The sequence below is a fragment of the Ursus arctos genome, unplaced genomic scaffold, assembly GCF_023065955.2.
Source record: "Ursus arctos isolate Adak ecotype North America unplaced genomic scaffold, UrsArc2.0 scaffold_16, whole genome shotgun sequence".
Taxonomy (NCBI): domain Eukaryota; kingdom Metazoa; phylum Chordata; class Mammalia; order Carnivora; family Ursidae; genus Ursus; species Ursus arctos.
Window position 1 is genome coordinate 33,831,365 of NW_026622830.1, and position 16,872 is coordinate 33,848,236.

The following is a 16,872-nucleotide window of genomic DNA, read 5'->3' on the forward strand; positions in this document are numbered from 1 at the left end:
ACGTGGTCTGGTTCAGTGGTCCTAAGTTGTAGATTTGCATTAGAATTATCTGCGGTCTCTAAAAGGCAGACTGATGGTCCAGCTGGGCTCAGATTGTTAATGAGAATCTCCAGGCTTCTGAAATGTCTTATAAGCTCCCCAAGGGGTTCCAAGGTACAACAAGGTCTGGGAACTACTAATCTGGTCTCTGAGTAATATCCACATAGTATTCTTATAACACTGTCCCAGCTGGAAATGTCTTTTGCTTGGCCAGTCTTCAAAGTTCAGCACTGACAATTTAATGGCAACTAATACCTTATCCTAAGAACTGAAATCATTTCATTCTCCTTACATGTATAGACCCAGAAGAGAAAACGTATAGAGTTCTACCTACAGTGCCTTTACAGTCTAATAAGCCTCTTGAAAGCTCAAAAGCCTTCCTAAAATCAAGTTTCTGGTTGAATATAAAGATACAATTATTCCACTCTGACTCTGCATCTGGAGATTTGTGACATGTTGCAGTTTTACATCTTATAAAGAGTATTATAAAGAGTCTTATCTTGTTGCAACATTAGACCCTGTGGAAATCTTGGAAAGCTTCATAGTTTGCCTCTAGTACATGGTTGTACGGGAGGAAAAATGAATTTCCCTCTACCCTTCTGGGTTCCTGGCTGAGACACCCACTTCTAGTAAGAGATTAACAGGAGAAAAAGAAATCTAATTATGTGTGTACAGGAGCCCCTCAAGACACGAAAGGCTCTCTGATAAGCAGGTAATTGAGGTGTACATGCCATCCTGAGCTAAGGAGAAAGGGGGTAAGGGTCTGGGGCTTCGGAGATGAGGAAGACAATTCACAGGAAGATGGGAAGGGCAAATGTTTGGAAACAAATGATTGTCATGCCCTGTGGAGAAGACTTTCTGTGTTTAAAAAAAAAAAAAGAAAAATAGTATCTTTGGTAATAGCTCTCTTCCTGGTACAGGCCTTTATCTAAATTCTTTTAAGCAGTTAAGAGAGAGGTAAAAAGCTCTTCTTGAGTTTATCAGGCCTTGATTTTCTTCAGCTCAAAATTATCCACATGCCAAAGCGGCATATTCTGGGGCAGCCTGCCCTCAACTCCTTCAGTAAAATGAGTCTTATTAGCAGAACTCACAGTACAAAGGAATCAACGCTGTATTTCAAGTTAAGTAAATTCCTGGCTTATATTGTTTGAGCAAATGACAACTAATTAACTGTTAGAGCAATTAAGCACCATGAGAATAGCCAGCTGAGATCTGCCTTGACTTTTTCTGATCCCCATTTACTTAAAAAACCAAAAACAAAAGCTCTGCATCGATCAGGGTTTATGAGTTACAGGTAACAAGGTGCAATATTTTAAGCATCTCAAATGGCCCCATCTGTTGATTCTTTTCACAGCATAGCCGTTGGGAAGGTGAAAGTCACTTCCTGCAACATCTTGCCTCCTCTTATTTCCAAATGCAAGCAATTTAACCTAAGTGTGTAGGTCACAATTTCCATGCTAGTGAATGCAGGTTTGTTCAGCCCAGGTAGGGAGGGATAGGACAAAAACAGAATAAATCAGGAACCGGAGAGCTCTTTCCAGGGTCCTTACTAAAAGACCAGATATCCCAGCCAAGGGCACCATAGGAAACTATCAGCTCCCGTAGGAAACCAAACCCAGATCTTTCTAGGTGGGCAACAGAAGTAGATACTGCAGGTGGGGAAGGACCCCTCTTCTAGACCTGTGCTTCTCAAACTGGGATGTGCACACAAGTCACCCCGGGATCTTATTAAATGAAGATTCTGATCCAGTGGGTCTGGGTGGGATGAGATCTGAGAGTCTGCGGTTCTAACCAGCAACCTGGACATGTTGATGCTGTTGGTCTAGACGCCAACCTTTTGACTGAGAGGCATGGGTTCAGAACAGTGTCTTTATATGTGAATTTGCAAAAGAACCATTTGGGAAGCTCACTTCAACACAGGTTTCTCGTCCCCAGCCCTCGACACAGATTTCATAGATAGGGACTGCTGATTTGCCTTTCAACGATTCCCAGGTGAGGCTGCTAGTCCCTGGACTACCCTCTGTGTAACAAGTCTGCAGTTAACTTGCAGCAGACTTAGTTAAGATGACTCCGCCACTTCCGCCAGTAGCCTCCTCTTTGAGAACAAAGAATCCCACACCAAGAGATGAAGGAGGATGCCATTGAGTCTTCTCTTTGGAGAAAAAATTGCATAGCCTTCTTGGAGAGTATCCAAGGGTCTGTGTAATTTTTTGCTTTGACAACATGCTGTTTTGACTAAAGACTGAAAAGGATGCTTCTGGAACAAAATCTAGAGATAAGATTGAGTTAAAAGAACAACAACTCTACCAGAGGCAGTACTGACTGGCAAGTAATGGGACTAGTTATTTTAGGATGACAAAGTTATACGTACATTTTTAAAAAGGCTAAGACTTCAATACCAAATGTTGTCAGTGGCAAGCTCTTGATGTCAATAATGGAATTTGGGGTGATGTTTACTTTTTGCTGTATACTTTTTTGCTTTACATTCTTCTGCAAAGGACATTTAAATACTGCTTCCATAACCTTAAAAAAAAAAAAAAAAAAAAAAAAACCCTACCAAATGTTTTCAAAGGGAAAAAGGGAGGTATACACCCTATGTAAATTCATATTTTTTTGGTTTGGTTTTGTTCTGTGTATGCCCTTCTGCTTTTTTCAGTGGGAAAGGGATAGTTTTGTCCATGACAGTCCAGTGTCCTGGGGCAAAGGAGACAGCTAAGGGCGAGGCCACGCCATTTGCCTGGAAAATGGACACCCGCCTGCGCGGTGAGAACAAGGAGTCTCAGAGGAGAGGTCGTAAATCCCAAGGAGAAAATTAGAGGCAGCTTCTCTTCCTCCCTCCTTTTCCTAAACTGTCCAGCTAAGCCCACAAGAGTCCCTAGAAGGACCTTTCTTACCCTTCTCCTTAGAAGGGCTGAACTAAGCTTTAAGTTTGTATTGGGAAAGATTAGGAAATGAAGAGAACAACTTGCTGGGGAAGCACAGAAACTGCTGATTTGGACATCGGAATCCAGTGGGTCCTTTGGGCTGGTTTCCCTGTGTCCAGGCTGCATGGGCCCCCTCAGCATGGCAGGACCAGAGGGAGGCACCCAGCACAGTAGGAATCCTGTCACCAGCTTGTCACCATTGAGCTGACGAGTGTGCTCTGCATGCGTCAGGGAATGATCCTTCTAGAAACACGCAGCCCTGGGCTTGAAGATGCACGTTTTAGGGCATATGTAGACTGTTAACATATGTGCTTATTTTCAGCAATTCAAGGAAACATAGCTAAGTCACAGTTTTTTGTTTTGGGGTTTTTTTTTCCTTCTGCTCATCTGGAAACATTCGATGAAGCATATGCATCTAGTTCACCCCCGGTACAACTTTTCAGCTAAACTCTAGGGCTCTACTGACACCTGCTGGCATTCCATCTACTTGGTTAGAAACAGCAAAACAAAACGCTCAACATATTTCTTCCTAAAGTTTCTTGGCCTTAATATGCTAGGTGTCCGTTCCCTGGAAGACAATAGAGAGAAGGAAAGGCCTGATGGGACTTTTCCACGTCGTGGAGGGAGATGTGCGAGCAAGCCCTAAGGAAGGGCAGACAGCAGAGCGCTAATTGCCTCTCAGCCCTGTGCCAGCTGTTCTGTGACCTTGGGCAAGGCCCTTGACCCTCACTTTCATCATCACAAAGAGAAGAAGCAACAGCCTCCCCAACCCCGGTGCCCTTTAGGGCCTGTGAGGATTCCAGCATGAGGACTGTCCCTGGAGTGATGACCTCAGAGGTCACTCCCGGAGACCTTCCTGTCACAATAAACAAGATTCTTCACCAGCATTATATTTTCAAAAGATGGATGAGTTGTTTAACCCTCCTCAAAGTCTGGTATCTCTCTGTAATTTATTGTTAGGGACAACTAAATCAGAATGCTCTGAAAAAGCGAGTGAGCAGTCTCAGAAATTGCCCAGTTTTTTGCCCTAGGAAACCATGGACTCTGTTCGGTGTTTTGGAACATGTAACAAGCCTTCAGGTTGAGAAAACGTTGCCCAGTGAACGCCAACCTAATTATTTATGTTTTTCTGTCTCCTCTTGGGAAACTCTGTGTGAGCCTGTGGTTTGTTAGGCCAACAACAGGATATTTGATGGTCCCCAGGGAATTATAGTCCCATATTTAGCCTGACAGAGGAAGTAAAGGCTGATGATGAAAATAATAAGGCATTTCTTTAATGCTACTCTTGCCTTTCTTCCTCCTCCCTCAGAATCCTGGTGTCCCCATCATGAGGCTTTCGATGCTATTTATGGCCCTTAGGAAATGGCCTTTTCTAGTTGTGGAAGGAAATTGACCTCTTCTAACTCCTAAGTCCTCCTTCAGAAAACTGTTAGGTATGATGGGAACATGAAGAGGAAAGCCAGAGCTCTCCATTAGACTCCTGTCCATTAGGATGGATAGTCTCAAAATGAAAACAAAACAGGAAAAATAAAAAACAAAAACAAGTGTCGACAAGGACATGAAGAAATTGGAACCCATGTGCACTGTTGGCAGGAATGTGAATGACCCGGCTGTGTCACAGAATGGTGGTTCCTCAAAAAGTGAAAAACAGAGTTACTCGAGGATCCAGTAATTCTACTTCAGGGTATATACCCAAAAGACTTGAAGGCAGGCACTTGAAGAGCTACTGGTATACCTGTGTTCATAGAAGCATCAATCACAGTAGCCACCATTAATCACAGTAGTAACCCAGGTGTCCATCAACAGATGAAAGAAGAAGCCAAATGCGGTCTACACAGCCAATGGAATATTATCCAGCCCCTAAGAGAAGGAAATTCTGACACGCGCTGTAATCTGGCTGAGCCTTGAGGACATTATGCCAGTCAAATTTGTCGAAGGGCAAATACCTATGATTTGTTTTTATGGAGAACCTATGATAGGCAGATTCATAGAGACAGAAAGTAGAATGGTGGTTGCCAGGGTTTGGGGGGGGAGAGGAAAATGGGGCGTTGTGTGATGGGGACAGAGTTTCCATTTGGCAAGAAGAAAAGAGTTCTGGAGAAGCATGGTGATGAAGGTTGTGCAACAACGTGAATGTTACTTAATGCCACTCTTCACTTAAAAATGGTTCCAATAGGACATTTGATGTTATTTGTATTTTATCACAGTGCATTAAAACCACACACGCTTTACAGAACTCAGTCTTTACCTGTGGCCCTTGTGATGGCTAAATCACTAGACCGTGTTAAACCTGGTAATACTGAGCAGGGCTGTGATAGAACCTTCTGTTTCAACAGATTTGTTCTTCATCTGTGCTGTCCAGGATGGTAAGCACTCGCCCCATGTTGGCTTTCGAGCACTTGATATGTGATGAGTGAAATGGAGGCACTGAATTTTACTTTGATTTAGTTTAAAGATTTTTTATTTATTTATTTATTCGACAGAGATAGAGACAGCCAGCGAGAGAGGGAACACAAGCAGGGGGAGTGGGAGAGGAAGAAGCAGGCTCATAGTGGAGGAGCCTGATGTGGGGCTCGATCCCATAACGCCGGGATCACGCCCTGAGCCGAAGGCAGACGCCCAACCGCTGTGCCACCCAGGCGCCCCTACTTTGATTTAGTTTAAATTTAAAAAGCCACATGTGGCTAGTGGACAGTGCAGGTAGAATATACATCTTTACTACTATCTATCCCCAAATAGTTTCCCTTCCTCAGCACAGAGCTACAGCAGTCAGACTATAAACCAAAGAAGGTAAGGTACTGGCTTTTGAGGAGGCCCCAGCTCTGTTTAAACCCCCCAGTATCAACTTGCTGCAAAGCATGTTGCCAAGAGTGTGATTCTTTATTTCAGCAACTTGGTGCGGCATCCATTGGCCTCAGTTATTGGATTCAAGGGCAGGGTTGGCCTTAATTCACGGGCCAGCCTTTTCTAGTAGAATGTCCTTACGAGACCCAGATTCCTTTACTGCCATGTGCAGTCTTCCTTCACTTTTCCTTGTAAATCCACGGAGTGATGTTATGAACTAAAACTGAGGTCCAAGTCCTTATACAGAAATTACGTAAGCGCTTCGCTGTTTGCGCCGGATACCCCAGCAATCAGTGCGTGCTTTACTTTTTAAGGCTCTGCTGGAAAACACCGACAGGTAAGATATGTAACAAATACTTACATTGAAATAGAATCACAGGATAAAATTGATGAACCCCAAATGCATTCATCCTCTAAAATGGGGATAGCTAAGTATGTCATCATGTATTGTATAACGTTGCTTAGAAATAATGAAGATTGCCAGTGGCTGAAAAAGGATTTCTATTTAAACAAGCTGCACATAGAAGGTTTAACAAGTCAATCAGTGGGCAGCGTTCCTTTCTGACAACCCCGTGTTTAATGATGCCCTAGATGTTACATTTATCTTCATGGAAAGAATGAAAGCTATTTATTAAGGAATAAAGCATGGCATGCAAAACAAAGATCATGCCGTGGCAGGGAGGTGATAAAAGAAGAGTTTACATTATTCTTATACTGAATGGATGCAGGCTGTCTCATGAAAACCACTATTTTCGGTTCCTGTGGTTTTGCTCACCAGGAATGCTTTTTCTTTCTCTTTCAGCAATGGGTAGAAGGACTGAGATCAATCATACACAACTTCAGGGCCAACAATGTCAGTCCAATGACCTGCCTCAAGAAGCAGTGAGTTGTATTTACATCACTCTTTGTTCTTGAATGTTAAAAAGCAAAAGGTCAGAGTAGGAGATGAAGGCTTAGTATATGGCCAGACAGCCTCGTCCTCATCTTCCCCTCCATGCTCCCGACCCTGGAGAAGAGGTTCCCGACACACAGCTGGACTCTTCATGCCACGTGGCAGGACATGTGTGATCAACCGGTAGCCCAAACCGATAGGAATGGAATGGTTGATGGCAGGAAGATGCTGGAACTTCAGTATCCTCTGGGTCGTAGGCCCCCATCCCGAGTGCCGATAAAGAGTTCCCCATGCCTCGGGCCATAGTTGGGTGATGTTGCACTTGGAGCCTCTGTTGTGTGAGACTGAGAATTGGGGAGTGTGGCCAAGAGAAGCACATACAAGATTACCCATTTCTAGGGTCAAAAAGGAGTGCTGGCCCCAGGGACTGTTCAGCACCCAGCCAGGGATCCAAACGTACTGGCCTTACCCCAGCTCACATTATCCGAAATCCAGAGGGGTACCACAGCGGTAGATTTTTAACCCTTCCCAAGTTATTCTATTAAGGCAACATGAAAGTTACTCAAGTAGAAAGCCTGGCCAAAGCCAAAGTCAACCTGTTTAAAAAGCAGTAATCGGTGGAGGAGGGGGGTGCCTGCCTTCATGGGGCCATTGGCAGGCAGTTGTAGGTCAGAAGGGAACTACACTGAGAAATGACAGGAATAAGCCTGTACTCGCAGCCAGGCCCAGCACCAGGGGTGTGATTCCTTGGACTGTCCAGCTGGAGGAAGAGAGGTCAGCCCTTTAGCTACTTTCACCCTTTTGGTCCCTTTGGCAGGTGCTTTAAGAGTACGGGCTCTTGACTACAATCCCAGCTTGGCCACTTAGTTGTTGAGTGACCCTTGGCAAGTTCTTAGCCTCGTGCCTTACTGTTCTTAACCTGTGAATGGAGAAGGTGACCAGAATTTATTTTACAATATTACCACACAGCTGTAATGAGGTTCTGGAAAACGCCCAGCCCAGCGCCTGCTCCTGGTCCTCCTTCACTCAGTATTAGTAATTTAGATGGTTGTGCCATCCCTCCAGTTTTCTTTACATCATCTTAGTAGAGGGTAATGACTCTTGTAAATAGCAGTTTGCTGGGCAGCTGCTTCTCCTTTTTCCTCTGCAGTTGCTGTGACATGTTTTCTTAGACATAAAGAGCAACAACGGATTTTTGACATTACTCTTTGGGCATGGATAGAATCCCGAAGGATCTGAGACTTTCAGAATGCCCACCTTTACCTAAGGGACCGCAGTGTCCGTATCTGGACACCAGATCTTATCTGTCCCCACTGGTGTCCTGCCGAGATCCCTTTATGGAGCTCGTGTTCACCCATCCACCAGCTGCCATGAGGGTTAGCTCATCAAGAGGTCACCCCTGCCCACTTCGGCAGAGAATGACCCTCTGCTGAAGGGGAGTCACTGTGTCCGGGAGACCGCATTCCTCCCTTTTCCTGGTGGAAACCCATGGCCCATGTCTGGAACAGGATACAATAGGCCAGCCCCCATGCCACCAAGTCCGGCGCACATCACGCTGCAGAGCTCCCCCTGGCATCAGGCTAAACCACCAAGAGAGACCACAACTGTATGACTGTTCTCCCTGTCCTTTCTGCTTCCCTCACACCTGTTGTCTTGAAAACATTCTTTGGAAAGGAATCACTTGTGCTTCTAGGAAGTTGCCATAAGACAGAAACTTTACCAAATTGTCATGTTCTGCTCGTTGTTAGAATATTATTGACTGGAATCCATGAGAATGTGAGCTAATAGCTAAGAACAGTCCCAGCACCTACAAATGAATGTTCTGGGTCTCTGTGTGTCCAGAAAGCCTGGGGAAAGCAAGGAGTTGCTTACCATCAATTTGAGTTGGTGAACTTCTCTTACTCTTGGCAACTAAGGAAAGTGCCCATTCAATCTGTACTTCGCTGCACTAGGAGCAGGTTGTGGGCATCCCCATGGGTCCTGAGGACAAGGCTGGCCGGTGTCACCATGCAGTTACATTTCCTACCACTTTAGTAGAGATTATTAAAGAGCAACAATCAGGGATGAGACCCATCACCAAAAAAATACCTACAATTTGTTTCACTCAGTGCAAGCACCCAAATTTCCAGTTCATCTAGGGTTGCTGGGAAAAGTACGGAACTCCCAGTTAAATTTAAATTTCTGAGAAGTAACAGTTTTTGAGTATTAGTATATCCTGTGCAGTATTCAGAACATACTTGTAAAAAAATTGTTTTTCTGAAATTCAAGTTTAACCGAGAGTCCTGAGTTTGTATTTGCTAAACGTGACAACCATGAATTCATCTCACGGTGTACTATTGTCTCTGGTTTCCTGAATAAATGTTCTTTGTTTGAATGAACTTTCTTTTAAAGTTCTTAACTGGATTGAAGTGTTCCTCCGGAGAAACACTGAAACAGTGTTGTTATGGTTGTTTTCCAGCTGGATGAAATTGGCGTTTATGACCAACACAAACGGTAAAATTCCAGTTAGGAGGTAAGTCAATCATCTCTGTCTCTATTCCATGCACTGGGCCAACCCTTGTGATACCAGACCAAAGAGAGAGCCCATCACAAGTGCTTGTTCATTGTTTTCACCAAAGATATTTCTGGAAATTTAATTTAAATCACTCCATCAAATGAGGTGTTCAGTCTGTACAAATCATTTGTGGATGTAAAGTTGGGTTTTCCCCCAGAATGGGGAGCATGGATTCTGATAGCATCTGAAGGATGTAGCGGTATTCTTTTTCATCCTCAAATAAGTGGGTTTTTAGGATTTTCATGTTTTTCGTCTTCTTGCCCTGAGCAACGGGTAGCTAAAATGAAAGAAGTTTGTGCTGGGCAGCTGCAGTAGAAGCCTAGAGACTGTGTCGGGAGTGTGGTACCTCTGAATGGTGCTTCTCATTCTGGGCCTTGCTGTTCCTTTGGTGTGCAGGGACCGTGGACGCCTTTGGCTTCTTGCCACTTGGTCTCTAGGTGCACTCTGCCTGACACCACCCACTCTTCAGAGCTGTCACTTCTTCCCCCTTGCTCTGCCCAAGGTAACAGTGACAATGAAAAAAAAAAAAAACACAGCAGTAAAGCAGGGTCACCTGGGTGGCTCAGTTGGTTAAGCGTCCGACTCTTGATTTCTGCTCAGGTCATGATCTTAGGGAGATCAAGCCCCACGTGGGGCTCTGTGCTAAGCATGAAGCCTACTTAAACTTCTCTCTCTCCCTCTCCCTCTGTCCCTCCCTTCCTCTGCTTGAGCACATTATCTTAGAGATAAAATAAATACATAGATCTTAGGAAAGAAAAGAATGAAGAAACCATGAACCAGATTTGTCTTCTTCCACATGTCTTCTTTTTTAAAAAAAATCTGTTTATTTATTTTAGAGAAAGCATGAGTGAGTCGGGGGTGGGGGACAGAGGGAGAGAGAGAATCCTGAAGCAGACGCCCCACTGAGCACGGAGCTGACACGGAGCTTATTCCCAAGGCCCTGAGATCATGACCTGAGCCAAAATCAAGAGTTGGCCGCTTAACCAACTGAACAAGTCAGGCGCCCCTCCAACATGTCTTCTTTAATACTTAAGCTGATATGTTTCACCCTTTGAGGATTCCCATGCTTCTTTCTTTTCTGCCTCTCTATTCCATTTCTGGTGTTAGGATTTGCTAATAGTCTGTGGGGACATTTTGAGATAGTAGTGATAGGGGTTCTTTACCAAACTCTCCTAGTATCTTTCTGGTTGGTGTTTATGTAAGCACTTCATGGAAATTCCAGAAGCTGGAGTGGACCTCAGAGCATCAGCTGTCCACATGAAACCAGGAGTGTGTTTGGATTCATGAGCCTAGGCCCACAGCTGAGTTAATCATAGGTTCCCCAGATACAACCCAGTCTTCTAGAATTCTCCAGACGTAGGTTCATGTTGACCTTCTATCTGGACACCACTTTAGTGAAGAAGCCAGCTGACAAACAACAACAAGCAAAACCCAGAGCTACTGGGTAGAGTCTTGTCTTGGAACTGTTCTGTCAGAGATGAGGCGAACAGGTCACCAACCGATAACATTTGAGCAAATGCATTTGAGCAATGGCATGCTGTTCACACTCAGCCCTCTCTGACTTTTATACACCTCCCTTTCTGCCCAGCCACCTCGTTCTGCCTCGAAGCTTCCATTCTGTATCCCTAAGAGATTATCTCCATACTCTCTCAAAATTATTCTTTTCACATTTAACAGGATTGTCCTAGGGGCATCTGGGGCACTCAGTTGGTTAAGTGTCTGTCTTCGGCTCAGGTCATAATTGCAGGGTCCTGGAAATCGAGCCCTACATGGGGCTCCCTGCTCACTGAGGAGCCTGCTTCTCCCTCTCCCTCTGCTGTTCCCCTGCTTGTGGTCGTTCTCTCTCTCTCTCTCTCTCTCTCTCAAATAAATCTTAAACAGAATTGTCCTAGAGGCCATCATTTTTCTTAATTCCATGCTCTGTAACAACCCATGTGACAGAACTGGAATAGCAACGAGAAACTTAAAAGCATACAAATCATAAAGAAGACCATGGGCAGTATTTTTACTTAACCTTTTATCAAGGGCTTACCAAGTTGGAGACCTCATGCATTTGTTGTGGTCTTTATAGATCTAAATGTAGGATTCTCCTTTTCATTAACGTATTAGCAAAACAATTTTATGTCTCCCTTAGAAAAAGAAGGTAGAGCTTTTGAAAAATCAAAAAAACAATAACAACAACAACAAAAACACCCTGTTAGCACCCTTGACTGACACTTGTTGGCAAAGATACTTTACATTGTTCCTTATTTTTTTTTTTTTAAATCCTTTGCTCTGTTGAGCAATAGCAGGACGGTCTGCACAATAGCAGACCGTTGTATTAAAGGAAGCTGAGAGCTTCAGGTATGGTCATAGCAGCCCAGTTCCTACGTAATATATCCCAGCATCCTACAGCTACTGCCCTACATACAGTACATTTTTCTTTAAAATCTGTATTGAAGTAATAAGTCCAAACTTAGCACAGACAGTAGTGTGGAGAAGAGAAATTTATGTTGGATCTGTTTTTACATACCTTACCGTCCTGCTGCTTCTTCCAAGATAAGGTTCAGGAAATGGACAAAGTAGAAACACATAGATTGCAATCAAAACGCTTGTAACTAGCAATTCTAGTTTCGTTTATATGTATCCTCCTAATGAAGCCATTGTTAGACAAGCTTAGAAGTTTTTTATGGTTTCAAAGATCCTTATCGGTTTGTTCACATACAAAATTATTACCATCCTTTTGTCATTTTCTTTAGCTCTGTCTGACATGAACTGTTGGTGCCTGCCAGTATTAACAGGTGTTTGACACAAGACATCTGTGACTCGGGGGCAGTTGGTTCAGTGTTGATGGAGAATTGACATCAAGCCAGAGAAAAGCGGATGAGTCTCCTGGTGGATGAGCTGCTAAGGGCTAGGTGGAAATTGTTCTGAATGTTTTAATGGATATGAAGAGTAAACACTTTTAAAATGTCATTTCATCACTATCATTTTGGAGTTCTTAAAATGGAAACTATTAGTATCATGTGCATACTGTTAAAAGGGATCTGGCTTCCTAGGCGTTCCATTGCTTGAGAATGGCCCCTGCTCTTGAGTATTTGCTGAAATTTAATATCCAGGAAGTTGAAGGAATGATTAACAAAGAAAATCTTACTCTTTACCTCCCTCCTTTCTTTCCATGTATATAATCTTAGGCCGTCAACCTTCCTCAGACTTACAAACTCACACTCAGTTTATCTTCCCACCCAGACCAAGGCTTTGAAAGTCGCTCTTTTCTTTGCCATTTCCTGTTCCTTGTAACCTGGAGTTGGAATCAGTGGCTAGAGAGTCGGGAAATGGTAGCCAGACAATAACTGTGGGCTCAGGCTGGAAGCAGGCTTAAAGGAGACTATTGGGTTAAAGAAGGCTGAGAACTTCGGGTATGGTCATTGCAGCCCAGCTCCTATGGAATCCGTCCATGTCCCAAAGGCTTAGCTCATCTGTGAAGGGGGGTAGGACTCTAGTGAGTCTTCACTGCATGAGTTCTCCAGGAGTGTCTCAAAAGATGGCATTAAAACCACTGAGTGGATTGTAGGCCCATCGAGCACAAGGAAAGGATAAGACTCACTTGGCTTCTTGGATCACTGCTGTCTTAGTCACCTGTAAAGTCTGCTGGAACATGGAATTGAACCAGGACTCTAATAGGACTGGACTCCCCACAAGGGTATTTGCTTTTGTTGTATATCTTTTGGGGAAGGTGGTTTCTTTTGATTGAACAAAAAGTCACTGAGTACCTGTTAGCCATGAAGCAGTAACTTGTACTCTGTGGTCATGGGACTGTATATAAAGAGCTGAATTGATCACAGTCCTTGATAAATACTCTCCCTCGAAATGCCTATGACAGCATCTCAAACGTCCCCAGGCTTGGATAAATGTGTTTCTCTCAGGACCCCATTAAGGTGCATTCTTCTGGGCCTCTAATGTAACTGGAAACTCAAAGAATTCACCTTCACACCACAAGCCCCCTTACCCCTGAGGGAATCCATTTTGACAGAGAGAGAGACAGCGAGAGAGGGAACACAAGCAGGGGAAATGGGAGAGGGAGAAGCAGGCTTCCTGCTGAGCAGGGAGCCCGATGTGGGGCTTGATCCCAGGACCCTGGGATCATGACCTAAGCCGAAGGGAGACGCTTAACGACTGAGCCACCCAGGCACCCCTGAGGGAATCCATTTTAAGGCCCAAGCTCTCTGATAGCTCTCTAGAGCTAAGGCCGTAAAGGCACTTTATTAGGTAGACCAGGGGAATGGCCTTACTCCTATTCAGCTTCCTTGCTCCTATTTTCCATCCTGGGTTTGGTCTCTTTTAGAATGAAGTGGGCAAGTTGGTGGTGGCATTGCCCAGCCCAAGCCCCCTCAAGAAAGAGGGGCCAGAGAACAAGGTCCTCTAGGCCATAATGCCACCTCTTGCCTCTAGTTTTTGCACAGTCGTGTTGTTGGGCTCTGCCTTTGCCCTCACTAATATATTCCTATGTGGATTTTCCTCTCTCCTGGTGCCAGACCCCCTATTTCTTTTCTTTCTCTCTCAGTCTCTTTATCTGCCCCCCACCCCCATCCCAAGTGCAAATGCTTGGACCTCCTCTTCCCGTGAGACATTCTTGTTCTACTTCCTGTTTATTTCTTGGCACTTCAGCAAGCTCTAGCCAAAAAATTCTAATTCCTATACACTCTTCCCTTCCTCCCTGCTCTTCCCTCCCTCCACCCCACACCCAGGTTCTGTTTCACCAGAAAGGCTCAGGCCCTGAACCTGCTACGTTCATGACCACGTCGATCCGTTCTCATCTCGTTGTTCACGCCTATCCAAACCTAACCGCAGCCAAGTTCAGCGAGATACCCCTGAGAGTGCGAGGCAAACAGTTCCCTTCTGCAGGCATCCCAGATGTAGGGATGTGGGAGCCTGTAGCTCTCACATTAACACATAATAAGGAGAGAGAGAGAGAGAGAACACTGAATAGCTACCTCTCTCTATTTTATAAAGGTGAGCTAAACTGCTTCTCAACCCGCTGTAGTGTATACAAACTCCACGAACTCTGGGAAGTGGGAAAATGTGGGCATAACCCCGTCTGCACTAGAAACCAACTCACTTGATGTCAAACACGTGCGCTCTACTGTGTCTGCAGACGTGTTCGAGAGAGTCCGTGGGCCTCCGTAGGGTTGACTGCAGCTGTGCCAAGCGCTCTTAAAAATGAACTTCGAGAAGTATTCTTGGACCAAGTACGAAACAATAAAGCTTTGAATGAACACATAACAATTCCTTTACCTAAAGTTAGTTCTCCCCGGTGTATTTTGGGAAGTTGTACCGGGCGGTGGGACAGGTGCTCTCTCCCGCTCATCAAGAAGACTTTGCTCTCTGTGCTTGCGTTCGGTGCTTGCGTTCGGAGCTTGCGTTCGGTGCTCGCGTTCGGAGCTGGCTTCCCCTTCGTGCGAACGGCCAACGGCCGAGTGGGGGCAGCGCTGGGCGTGGGGCAGCGCTGTTATGAAGCCCCTTGCGCTCACAGAGGAGGCATTCCAAAGCCAAGCTTCCCAGATGGAGAGTGCCGTCCTCACGTCGAGGCTGGACTTTAGAAATCAGAGTCTCAGTTATTATGGTGACGCTTCCCTGGGCCTCGGGTCACAGCATGAAGGCTCCTTTGGTGGCCGAAGGCACGGCTCAGAGCCACACAGGAATTCTAGGGCCGCAGCTCCTCTCCGATAGGTCATTCCGAGTATTGCCATCGTATTTACCAGAAGCGGGAAATAGGCTCATGAAGGTGCTAGACATTTTACTAGCCTCGAGGCACACCATTAGGGATGAAGGGCAGCACCATTATTCAGAAATACCACGTATCCGGGTAGTACCAAGTTCTATGGAAACATTGAACCATGTTCCCCTACTTCCCCTCCCCACCACACCTATCCCTTGCTCCGTAAACTTCCTAATCCTTGAGGCAGCTGGCAATTCAGAGTAGCTCGAGGGTGCTTACTTAGCTCAAAAATAAAAAATAAAAAATAAAAAAATAAGGGCACCTGGGTGTCTTGTTGGTTAAGCACCTGACTTCGGCTCAGGGTCCTGGGATCACGCCTTGTGGTGGGTTCCCCGCTCAGCACAGAGTCTGCTTCTCTCTCTGCTTCTGCCCCCCACCAACTTGTGCTCCCCCCTTAAATAAATAAAATCTTAAAAACAATTAAAAATATATCTGATAGTGCATCTCAGCTGTGTAAGTATGAAAGCGAGGTGTGAGGGCCATCCCCTGCAGAGGCTGAATTCTGAGGAGCCTATTTTATTTCCCCCAAGCCTAGATGGTGTCGACACGAGGTTTTATTCTAGACCTGTCCCATCTGCCACATTCCTTGTTCCTGAGACAGTTATTCAGTAGGATCAAAAATTATCATTGTTTTGGTCCCACAGTATGTATCTCCAGGGCTTCTTGGGTTCACAAGCACCCAGGGGGACACCCATCTGAGAATCAAGTCGCCTCGTGAGTGTAACCAGAGGGATACTTCAGGGGCTAGTTAGGGAAGTGAAACACACCTCAAAATGAAAGCTAAGTGTATTTTCCTTCCGCTTCTCCCCTGCCATCCTACAATCCTGAGTATTGCTTGGATTTTTGCCTCAGAGAAAACAGAATTAACAATAACTTGACTTTTGTTTTTTCCTTTCTTTTCTTCCTTAGCATTACTAGAACCTTTGCATCGGGGAAAACAGAAAAGGTGATCTTTCAAGCACTCAAGGAGTTAGGTCTTCCCAGTGGAAAGGTATTTGTTCATTTAATCATTTGTTCGTAAAACGATTTTGTCTACTTATGTTCTCGTGTGTAATAAGCCAGCTTAGGTATGTTCCACTGATGTCATTTAGATTCAGAACTGGTTTCAATCACATAGAGTACAGGTAACTTCCCCTTCTGCCCGCCTGCCTTTTGTTTTCTGGGCATTTTAACCTAAATGTTTTCAAATTTAAATAGTCTACTTCAAAATGTTTTTATCAACTTTATTAAGAAAAGGAAATGACAGCCAGCCTGGTCTTTTACACAGCTTGTGGAAAGCTTATTTTATTTTATTTTTTGAGAGAAAGAGTTGGGGCTGGGGGGGTGCTGTGGCACGCAGAGGGAGAGAGAATCTCAAGCAGGCTCCATGCCCAGCACAGAGCCAGACTCCGGGCTCGATCCCAAGACCCTGAGATCATGATCCGAGCCGAAGTCAAGAGTCGGATGCCCCACTGACTGCGCCCACCCAGGTGCCCCTGGAAAGCTTATTAGAGGAGCCCGTCTGCATTGCCTTGACCAAGCACCATGTCAGCCTGAATAATTGACTAATAAATCCAGTTCTTCAAGATGGCTGTGGGGTATTTTATAAAGCACCCCTCCCTACACAAACCATCTGTGTTCCTGGCCTTTTGAATTTAGACTAATTGGAATTAATTTATTGACTGCAAGAAAGATTTAAGCCTGTTAGTACTTTAACAAATCCAATTTGAAATATAAACTTCAGTGTGAGAAGTAAAATTTTATACGGTTGTCCTGAGCCCCTTCATGCGGTCTTGTGAAAATTCACAAGATAAAGCGTAAGTAAACACTAGGTTTGATTTATTCAGCATCCTTTAGGCAGGCACTTGCTTTCCTCCGTCAA

At 44.8% G+C, this 16,872-nt stretch overlaps 1 protein-coding gene across 13 annotated transcripts in view; it reads left to right on the forward strand.

The window, feature by feature from the left end:
- PLCB4 (phospholipase C beta 4) overlaps nt 1–16,872 on the forward strand; it is a 400,851-nt gene that overhangs the window by 289,700 nt on the left and 94,279 nt on the right. For all 13 annotated transcript variants that reach the window (XR_008959400.1, XM_044385683.3, XM_048222092.2 and 10 more), the window contains 3 exons: nt 6,610–6,689; nt 9,158–9,211; nt 15,921–16,002. Coding sequence is in view for 12 of the 13 variants with exons in the window: in XM_044385683.3 (XP_044241618.1) it covers nt 6,610–6,689; nt 9,158–9,211; nt 15,921–16,002 (216 nt within the window). In the remaining variant the exon portion in view is untranslated. The remainder of the gene's footprint in view (nt 1–6,609; nt 6,690–9,157; nt 9,212–15,920; nt 16,003–16,872) is intronic.